Raw genomic sequence first — 10,321 nt, forward strand, 5'->3', positions numbered from 1 at the left:
CCGCCCTTGCCGAGCCGCTCCCCTGCCCCCGTCGCGGGGGTTGCGCGGCTCGGCCGCACCGCCAGCCCCGTGCGGGGCTCCGGGAGGGCAGCGGAGCGGCCGCGGGGCTGAGCGCTGTTCTTGCGGAGCCGTGCCAGCTACTTACGTGTCCGCGTCCCCGCCGCAGGGCTGCGCGCTCGGGGGGCTGCGCGACCAGGAGAGCGGCGGGACTGGGGGGCGCGACGGCCCCGAGCCTCCGCCCGTCACTCCAGGCCGTTGCGGTGGCCGGGCTCGGGGGGCGGCAGCAGCTCCGGGGAGTGGCAGGGCGGGCTGCCGGCCGCGCTGTGCTCGCTGTCGGTGTCGCTGCCCTTCTTGCCGCCGGGGCCGGGGCCGCCGCCGGGGCCGCCGCCGCCGGGGCCCCCGGCGCCTCCGGGGCCGCTGTGGGTCTTGACGTGCTTGCTGAGGTGGTCGCTGCGCATGAAGCGCTTGTTGCAGACGGGGCAGGCGAAGCGCTTCTCGCCCGTGTGGGTCCGCAGGTGCCGCTGCAGCTCGTCGGAGCGGGTGAAGCGCTTGCCGCAGAAGAGCCAGTTGCAGACGAAGGGCCGCTCGCCCGTGTGCCAGCGCAGGTGCGCCTTCAGGTGCGAGGTTTTGCCGTAGACCTTGCCGCAGCCGGGGATGTGGCAGCTGTGCAGCCCCTTGCGGCGCAGGCTGGCCCCCGCCGGCCCCAGCCGCTCGGCCTCCTGGCAGTTGGGGCAGTCGCAGGTGGCGCGCCCCGAGTAGCGGCGGGCGGAGGAGCGCGGCGAAGCGGCCAGCGGCGCGGCGGGGCCGCCGCCCAGCATAGAGCCCCCGGCGCCGGCCAGCGGCGAGGGGGCCGAGTCCGGGTAGGAGCCGGGCAGCACCGGCTTAAATCCGTCCATGAGATGCTGCCCGGCGGGGCTGAGGAGGTGCGAGGAGGCGCCGCTGCTGAAGGCCGAGTGGCCCAGGCCCGAGTAATCCGAGTTGTAGCCGCCCAGTGGCGAGTGGAGCGAGGTCTGGAGTCCGCCGGGCGCGGGGTGCAGCGAGCCGGGCAGCGCGGCCGCGCCGTTGGGACTCTGCACGTCGATCCAGCCGGCACCCACGTCCCACCAGCTGGAGGCGCCCGCTGAGCCAACCTCGCCGGCGCCGAGCCCCGGGTGCGAGGGCTTGAACCAGGACTCGTAGGGGTGCGCCATGCCCACCCGCGGGTAGATGCCCTGCAGCCCCTCCACCGACGTGTGCACCTTGGAAATGAAGACGGGCTGGTGCGCCGCCGCCTCCTGTCCTGCCGCCCCACCGCCGCCGCCTCCGCCGCCGCCGCCGCCGCCGGCGCTGCCCGGCGCCTGGAAGACGGAGTAGTCGTTGGCGAAGGGCGAGCTGGCGGCCGCCGCGCTGCTGGAGGTGAGGGAGAAGGCGCTGGAGCCCGGCGAGCCGCCGCAGCTGAACGAGTCCGAGACGAGGGCGGCCGCCGCCGCTGCCGCCGCCGCTGCCGCCGCCGCCGAGGAGCCGTTCCGCGCCGCGCCCGCCACGCCGAAGCCCGGGAGGCCGGAGCCCACGGCCCCGCAGCTGCCCGCCGAGGCTGAGGAGGAGGAGCGTTTCCAGGGGTGGAAGCCTTTGCCGAAGGAGGACGTGCTGTCCGAAAGGGCGGACGGCGAGGGGCTGGGGCTGCCGATCTTGTTGCAGGTCGCAGCGAGCATGGCCAGCGGCGTGGAGCCTACCCGCGGTTCCTCCTGCGGGCACAGAGGGGAGAGGGCCGTCCCGCCGGCGTCAGGGGATGGAGCGGCCCCGCGCCGCCGCCCCGCGCCCCGCGCTCCGCGCCCGGCCCCGCTCCGCCGCCCGGCCCCGCTCCGCTCCGCTCCGCCGCTCGGCCCCGGGCGCAAAGTTTCGCGACTCCCGCGGGAGGATCCCTTCGCTGGGGCCGGCACCGCAGTTCTGCCTCCAAACGCCTACCGGGGCTTTTTTTCACCATCCAACTCCCCTCCCCCGAAGGAGCTCAGGAAGGGTTAAAAAAGGAGAAGAAAAAAAGAGAGGGGAAAAAAGTTGCGTCTGTTACCGTAGCTTTAAAGATGCCCCCGGCACGGCGGCAGGCAGCTACGTTTCAGCCTGCTCCCTTTCCCCGGGACGTGGCTGGTCCGTGTCCCTCAGGCCAGTAAGGCTGTTTTCTTAAATATAGAATCGCAGGACTAACAAATTACTGTTTTTTTTTTCTTTAAGCGTCCTCTAAATCAGCCTAATTTTCGTAGCAACGATAATGAAATACATATATAAATTTAACATATGTAAATATGTATGCATACACGAGTTGAACGTACCTGCTAGACACGGTGGGTTGTGTTATTTTAAAGGGAAATAAAAAGCCACAATCTGTTGCAATTTTTTTTTAAATTGCACGCAAAAAACCCCGATAGTGCTGGGTTTGGGATTATTTTTTTGTTTGTTGTTTTTTTTCTTCCAGCAGTCACATGTAAAGAAGAAAAGCCACTTCTTCGGGGGCACAGGAACAGCACAGCCCAGGCGCTGTAGGTTGTTTCTACAAATGCCCTTAAAACCTTTTCTTGCTCACTGAAAAAGTGACTCTGCCCCCTTTTCCCCCTCTCACTCTTTCTTTTCACCTAAATTCACTTGTACTTAAGCTAAAAAAAAAAAAAAAAAAAAAAAAAAAAAAAAAAAAAAAAAAAAAAACAGGCTGAATAGAGGAGACTGATAGCCCCGGTCAAGACAGGGGTTATTTTAACCCCCTCCAATCGACAATAAAAAGAAACCAATTAAACCAGCAAGAGAAAAAAATCCTTAGACTCACCCCTAGAAGTGAAGTTGCCATCACACAAAAGTGCCCTCCTCTCAGAGGATCTTTTTTATATTGATAAATCAGAGGCAGTGTTTTTTTTAGAGGTGTGCAATACAATGATCAGTTCCGCCCATTCCACCACAATTGTAGCTCCCTCGCCGGCTTTGAAGTGCCGCTGAGCCACCGCCAGCCAATCCCCGCCACCGCCGCCTCGCTCGCCGACGTGACTGCGTGAAGTCAGCAGCGCCGTCGAGCCGGGCCGTCGAGCCCCGCCGGCGCTGATGACCTCACGCACTCACGTCGGCGAGCGGCGCGGGCTGCGGTCCCGGTCCGCAGGGACCGCTCACCCCGGGTCGGCTGCTTCGTCCCCGCCGCCCCTTTCCATCACTCCCCCACCCCCGTGTGCGCAATTTGACAACAGCTGCTTTTGAGGTTGTTTTTTTTTTTTTTTTTCCCCCCTCGGAGCGGTTTATATTTGAATTTTTATACCATCATGATCATCACCATAATCTCAGTCTTACTATGATTATCGGTACGGCGAGAGCGGTAGCATCCCGTTTCTCCACTAGTCCCCCTTTCCGCCCTTCCCGATCCCTTCTGGTCAGCCCCCCTTCTCCCGTTGTCCGGGGAAGATCGGGGGCGGGGAGGGAGGGGGGAACACTTTTGGCCACTGCTGCCCGTCGTTCCCTCCCTCCTCGCCCTCGCCGGCCGCGCTTTCAGGCGTGATTCTTGGCGGTGGGGTCGCACAAGCGGAGTCCACCCGGGCGGCCCCTGCACAACCAGGGGCTGGCTTCCCGCCGCCTCGTCCCCCCCGAAGGTGAGCGCTTTGCTCTCCTCGGCTCCTCGCCCAGCCCTGGGAGGCTGCGGGGAAGGGCAGAGCCCTCTCCCCCTGTCCCTGCGGGACCCCGCTCGGCCCGGCCCTGCTCGCCCAGGTGCTCTCACCCCCGCGGGTTTTCCACGGCTTTGCTTAGCTTTCCAGGGGATGTTTTTCCTCTTTCTCTCGGCTCCAGTTTTGACCCGTTTCCGTGTCGTGGGGATATTGACTGTACATCATATCTATTGATCAAGGGAGTAATGTACATTATCATACTTTGAAGTAAGAGTGAAGTAAATTAATGAACTGCTTTCTTTCTCTGAAAGCTGACGCTTACCATAAATGTCGCGTTTCTCTCTGCGAGCTGCTCTGAATGATTTTAGCCTGTTGAGAAGGCGTGACAGGCCAGCCCAGAAGGAGGAAGGGGTGGGGGAAGGAGGGAACTCCGTTTAACAAATAAAAAAGAATTAACTTCATTGCTTTGGTCTCCTTCTATAATGATATTCATTTTACAGACCTAACGCACACTTGTTTAAATTTCGGATTTAATTTAATCAATACTATCACCCGCAAAGAGGGGAAGAACATTTCCCGGAGATACTCCCTTGTATGAATGCTTATTAACTTTTTATCTCCACTTTCTTTATCTGCTGGAGATGGGGAGGAACTATTAAGACATAGATCAGAAAGCGTAAGAGCAAAACAAGCATCGTGAGCATTACATTTTAGATGAACACAAAATCGCATTTTGTGGTGTGCCAGGTTAGGTAAAAAGATCGACACGCATTCCTTTCAGCCCCAGAAAGTCTGAGAGACTTTGCCATACACCGGGGAAGTAGAAGCCTTTAGTGACATATCTCTTTTTAGGACAGCCTCGCCGGGTGGGTCTTCCATTCGCATCCGTATTTTGTCTGCACTTGTCTGCCCAGAGGAAACGTGTCCTTTTTTGATCTTTTCGTGTTTGTTTGTTCCGATGCTTGCCTTGACTCCTTTGATTTGGGGTCGAAAATCCTTAATTTTCAGTGTGCTTTTCCTTTAAAAGCACCGTGTGGGAAATTATGAAAAACTCGTTATAAAAATAGTCGTGGGAGTCTTTACAAGGGAATTCAACTGAGAGGGAGGAAAAACAAAAAGGCAAATACATCAGAACAGAAATCACGAAAGTCCTGCCAGTGGGCATCCTCCTGCTACTCTGATAATTTCCCCGAAACTGGAAAAGCAGCAGCTTCTGAACTTTGAGAGCGGTGAGCTGATATTTTCTGAATTGGCCACGGAAACATCCGTAACCTTCCTCCTTTGTATACATTGCCTGCTGGGCAAAGGATTTAAGCAAGCTTACAATTTTGTTTGCATTTGCCTTATTGACCACTGCACTTAAGGGTGCAGTACATCAACATAATATGCAGGTGGGGGCCGGGGGGAGGGGAGCCAGTAAAGAGAGGTTTTCCAGAAATTAATTAAAACTTTTTTTCCCCCCATTTGAAGTTTAATGTACGGGAGGAGATAAATGTTCGTGCCGTTTCTTGAAAACCTGTGGGATCCACTCTCAATAAAGCTAAAATCTATTAGCATTCTGTATGCATCTGCAGCATAAATTTCATTTGAATTTCAAATTTAATAAACCAGGAGGTTTTTAATCATCCCTGGTTTTATTTGTTTGATATTAACATGCTTATTGACCGGGTCTGTTGACCAGTTTGATCATTACAGGACAGCAAAAAGTTAATTAAAACGACCACAGCTCCTTAATCATATCATCTGTCTCATCCATGTCGCTCCCTTTATTACAGCCTATGATGGATAGTCTCCCAGATTAATTTCTCTGTTTCTTCGATTTGGACAACAGCTTTTTGGACCTAATTTACATCCTGGGAACAACTTGCTCAAGTCTACCTAACATCTTGAGCCTACAATGTAGATTAGCAATCTCGGAACTTTAGACACAACGATAGCTGTCGCTAACCTTTCGGGAAGGGGGGTGGATTTTCTTGGAGCATACCCCGATTCTCCGCGCTGCGACCGGCAAGCGGACAGAGATGGATAGACCCTTGTACCAGAGGTCCTCGCCTGTCTACAGACAGCGCTACCGGGGTGTAGAGGGGGATTTCTCTTTGAGGAAACAGAGGTCTGTGCTATTTGAAAAGGCGTAGCTGGAAAGATTAAGCTGCGGGCTGACCACGCCGTGTGCTGAATGTCCGTGTTAGCGAGGGAAAGCGTTTCACGCCACCCTTGCGCCAATTTAGGGGCACACGGGCGGGAGCCAGACTCTCCTGTCGCCTCCCTGGTGGTGCGGCTCCGCTCAGCCGTCTGTCAAGCGCCCAGCGAGGAGGAAGCCTCGCTCCTCGGCGTCCGGCGGCTCCTAGCTCCGCTCCCGCGGTAACGGGGGAAAGCCTCTAGGCGGGGGCTTTGTCCTCGCCCTCCCTGGGCTCCGTGCCCTGGAAAAGGCTGCGTTGCCCCCGTGTTTGCCCCACCGCCCCGTACCTGCTGCCCTGGGCTGGGTAGGTGGGGGTCAGGAGGTGTCCCCTTCGCCCGACACCTTCGCCTAGAATGCGTCACCTGGAAGATTTACGGAGGGGTGACAAACAACTCTCCAGGTGCACGAGGGCTCGGCTTGTTCGGGGAGCGGAGAAGGAGGAATAGGACGTAAACGAGACAAAACGGCCACCAGTCAGAAAGGACCGTGCTGTGCCTGGCGGTCACTGAGCAAAGAGGGTGGTTCATGTCTTCCTTTAACCTCTGCCTGCACCTCTGCACTGCTGTGCTTCACCTGGGACGTTTCCTTCCCTGCCTCCCTGGGCACTTTGGTGGAGACCGGAGCTCCCTGTCGGGCACGGGGCGCAGCGCGGCGGGAGCGGACAGTGCGTGTGCGCCGGTGCCTCCACCTATTGCCTATGTGGGTTTTTTCTCCCGTAGGTGTAAACGTGCCCCAGGTACCCGGGAGCCTCGCCGGTGTCCCCGTCCCGCTGCCCGCCGCGCGTTTCCCAGCCTGGAGCGGCCTGACTGCTCCTCCGCGCAGCCGGCGGGGAGAGGCGCCCGGCAGAGCCCGGGCTTCTCTCTGGAGAGGGGACACGCCGACCTGTCTGCAGCCGGCGGAGGGGATTCACGATTCACTTCGACGTTGTTTATTTATTTGTCTGGATCTGTGTTAAAAAAAAAAAAAAAGCAGAGCTATCTGCGTCTCCAAAAGGTCCCTGTAATTAAATTAGCCCGGGAAGACACCGCGCACATGCTGGTGTTGTGCACGCCTGGGGAGGGAGAGGAAGAGGCACTTTCACACCCACTCTGTTTACATCGCCGGTGTGCGCCTAGATCCGATCCGCATCTCCTCCTTCTTCTCCCCGTTTCTTTCCCTGCCCTCCCCACCCTCCCCACCCCCACCCCCCGCTCTCCCGGTACGCTGTCGCTGTGCACGCATCGGCTCCTGGGCGGTCATGTAAGTACCGGGAGGCGCCGGCGGGGAGAGCGAGCGCCCGGGCTGAGCGTGCCGGCACCGGGCGGGGCGCAGCGCGGAGCCCCCGCGCCGCTCCTTCGGTCCTGCCTAGAATAGATTTGTTTAAGCTGCTTTCTGGTTTGTTTGTTTTTTTTTTTTCCTATTATATATCACCTTCTCCCATGCACCACTTACAGTTAAAAACTACTAAATTCCTCTCCTCAGCGGTATTGATTTCTTTTCATTCTGCTCCGTTAGGAGAGGAGGTAATGCTTCCAGATTACCCCGCGTCTCCTCCAGACGGTTGACAATTGCAATCGCAGTTTCGGGAAGATAAATGTTACTTTGGGAATTGTGCTTAATTACAAATAATCTAGGAGCTGCTCCGGGTCCGATGGTTTAACCACACGTGTTCAAATCATAGTACAAGCTTTTCAAGAGAGTGCCAAGATATAGTAACCGTTTGGAAAATCGGTGTGTAAGACAGGACGTTCCCATTAAACCGGCTGCCTGAAGCTGGGTCACGCCCCGAAATACATGCTATTTATTTATAAATATACAAATATATAAATGTATATACACATGGGCGCCTGTGGATGTGTGCGCGTATATGAATGTGTGTGACACACGAATATGCAAACCCTAAAACACCTAAAATCGTAGCCTGCGGAGAACATAGAAGAAAAGGGAAGCTTCCTACGCATATGTATATGTATGTATATATGTATGTATGTATGTATTTCTTTGTTCTCTCAACTGCACAGAAGTGTCAATATGGAAAAAAAAATTAAAACATTTTTGCTTGCTGCTGTTTGTGGAGTGGAAGAACCCCTGGTCTTCCAGGAAAGACGTACCTTCGAAGCACTGTGCCAGGAAGGTTTTGCCCTCGTCCGTTCACACACTCAGTGTGCACCACAGCCGTCTCCTGAATGCAGAACTCCTGCGATTTGACTTGAGAGACCCTAATATTGATATATTTACTGTTCCTCTTACAATGTAGCTGCCACCTTTCCCTGTCGTTATTTGCCTATATGGCAGAGCAATTAGGTCACCCCCTCGCTCCCTCTCCCCCCTCCTTCCCCAGCAGCCTTATTAACTTCGGGGGAGGGGGGCAGACGAGCAGCGGGAGGGAGGCAAGGTGGTGAACAGGTTATTCTCTTAACCCGACCTGGCTGCAGGAGCGAGATGAGCAACACTGAACAGATGTCCCCATTTAAGCCATTCTTTTCCCACATGCCTGCTGGATGCTGCCAGGGCGCAGGAAGCTTGCTGCAGACCTGGCCCATTCCCGGCCATTATGGCCAAGTTATTCTGGACCAGTGAGCACGAACAAAATGGGCTTCAGATCGCGTGCTTGAGAATAATTCGACTCCGAGCCCTGGAAGAGCCCCCTCCCCCCATTTTTTTAAGTGTTGGGGGGTGGACAGGGACGTGTCTCAGCTCTGATCGTAGCAGAAGAACTTCTCAAAAGCCCCTTCCCCCTCCCTCTCTTCGGCAAATATGGTATAATTTACAGAGCAACTTAATAATCCGAGGGCCACCGCAAAAGCCCTTTGCGTTGTAAACCGCTTCTAATTACCTGCCAGAGCAATTAGCTGACTATCACGAAGAAATTAGATCGCTCAATGTAGCATAAATAATGCGAATAATTTTGTAAGGAGAATGGAAAGCGAGACCTGGTGTTTCTTTATAAGGAAATAACACCTCGTACTGTATGAACCCTACATGAACACATATTAATGTCTAGGCATGCACGGAAATGAATCCGAACATGAACCCTCTGGCTTAGATTCAGCACTTTCTTCATTTGCATATGCGGGGTGAAAGTCGGCTTCCAGGCGTTTAGATACAGAGCTCTTCCAGATCACAGTAATTAACACATAGCGACTTCAATAGGAAAACCTGTTTTCCAGATGATTTTTACAATGCAGCTTTATGTCTCATTTGGCAGTTTAAATAGCTGGAGTTGTTTTCTGGCTGCATCTCCACTATCATCTGTTGAGCATATTTTGCCTAGAATATTGACCAAAACTTCCGAACCCATTTTTTTAAACACAGATGACTAATATACTGAACATGCCTAGAGTTTTCGAGAGGTGTTTTTTTTTTTCTTTCCTCATATGGTTAGTTCGTCGAGAAAATGTTATGAATCGCCTTATAAGTTTATGCTGTTTAACAACTATTATTTTCTTCTTTCTGCGTTTCACCTTGAAGGATCACAAGCCTTTACTCTATTTTCACTGCTTCAATATTTGATCTCAAGAGGAAAACGGGGGTTTTTTTCAGTTAAAAATTTACGTGTAGTAGACAGTCTGCAGGGATTTAAATGTGTGTGTATAACAATCAGGTTATTAAATTTAAATATTGGCGAAATATTTGTTCACGCTGCTGGATCTACAGCTGCGGAATTGAGGAAGGAGTTTGTGCCCAGGAGTGTGGTGTAATGAAAGTGCCTTTACAGATGAATTCAGCTAAAGTGGATTGATTTCTTTTCTGTTGTGTTTCCCCCTCTACCCCCGCCCCCGTACTGAGAAAAGTGCTAGTCACAAAGCTAGACGTGAAGGTGCCTGATGGTAGTGAAGATCATCCCAGCCCAAACTGCAGCTGCTTACTGCTCGCAGGCGCTCAGGGATTTAGCGCAACTCGTTAGGAGTGCTCCGGGCTAAGGATAAACACAGTTAATTTGGTTTATCTTTGATAAATAGGAGCAGCAGCGTATGCTGTGATTCTTTAAATGCGTCTTCGAAGGGGGGCAAAAGCCGAGTGTAAGATCAGATCTTTCATAACTTTTCAGACCGTCTCTTTCCTCAGGCTCGGGCAGCAGATATTAAGTGACTCGTTAGACACCCTTGTCCCCAGGTTGTCTCCGAAAAGCTGGAATTTTCTCTGAACACGATTTCTAAGCTTCTCCAGGTCTGATGGGGACTGCTCAGCTGTTCCGTAGCCCCCACGTAGCACACTCGGAATTGTACAGCATGTTTAACGATTCTTGTTCGTCGGCTAATTAGAGAGGGCTTTGAAGCTCCATTACCGGCAACAAAATTATTGCGGTCAGTTTAGGCCAAATTCTGCGGTCCTTAATGGAGCGAAACTCCCATTGAAGTCAATGGGACAGAAGTCAATGGACGTTGTGCTCTATTAAGGAGCACAGAATGTGTCCCTTTGTGATTCAAAGATTAAAAATCGGTATCGGTAAAAAGTTAAGACGGTCACACTCCCGAGGCAGGATCTCACCCGCGCCCCGGGTAGGGCTCGATCCCTTTCCACCGGGCGGGCTGAGCCCCGCGGCTCCCCA

At 54.1% G+C, this 10,321-nt stretch overlaps 1 protein-coding gene across 2 annotated transcripts; it reads right to left on the reverse strand.

Moving 5' to 3' along the window:
* Window positions 1–242: 242 nt before the first annotated feature.
* Window positions 243–2,912, reverse strand: SP8 (Sp8 transcription factor). Of its 2 annotated transcripts, none has more exons than XM_030943174.1 (2): window positions 2,795–2,912; window positions 243–1,724 (listed from the first exon to the last, which is right to left on the reverse strand). In XM_030943174.1, the coding sequence occupies exons 1-2, from the start codon at window positions 2,813–2,815 to the stop codon at window positions 243–245; spliced, it is 1,503 nt and encodes a 500-aa protein (XP_030799034.1). In that variant the 5' UTR covers window positions 2,816–2,912. The 2 variants fall into 2 exon arrangements, with proteins under 2 accessions (XP_030799034.1, XP_030799035.1); XM_030943175.1 differs by lacking the exon at window positions 2,795–2,912 and adding an exon at window positions 2,307–2,478.
* Between the last annotated feature and the right edge of the window lie 7,409 nt (window positions 2,913–10,321).

The sequence above is a fragment of the Camarhynchus parvulus genome, chromosome 2 (assembly GCF_901933205.1).
Source record: "Camarhynchus parvulus chromosome 2, STF_HiC, whole genome shotgun sequence".
Taxonomy (NCBI): domain Eukaryota; kingdom Metazoa; phylum Chordata; class Aves; order Passeriformes; family Thraupidae; genus Camarhynchus; species Camarhynchus parvulus.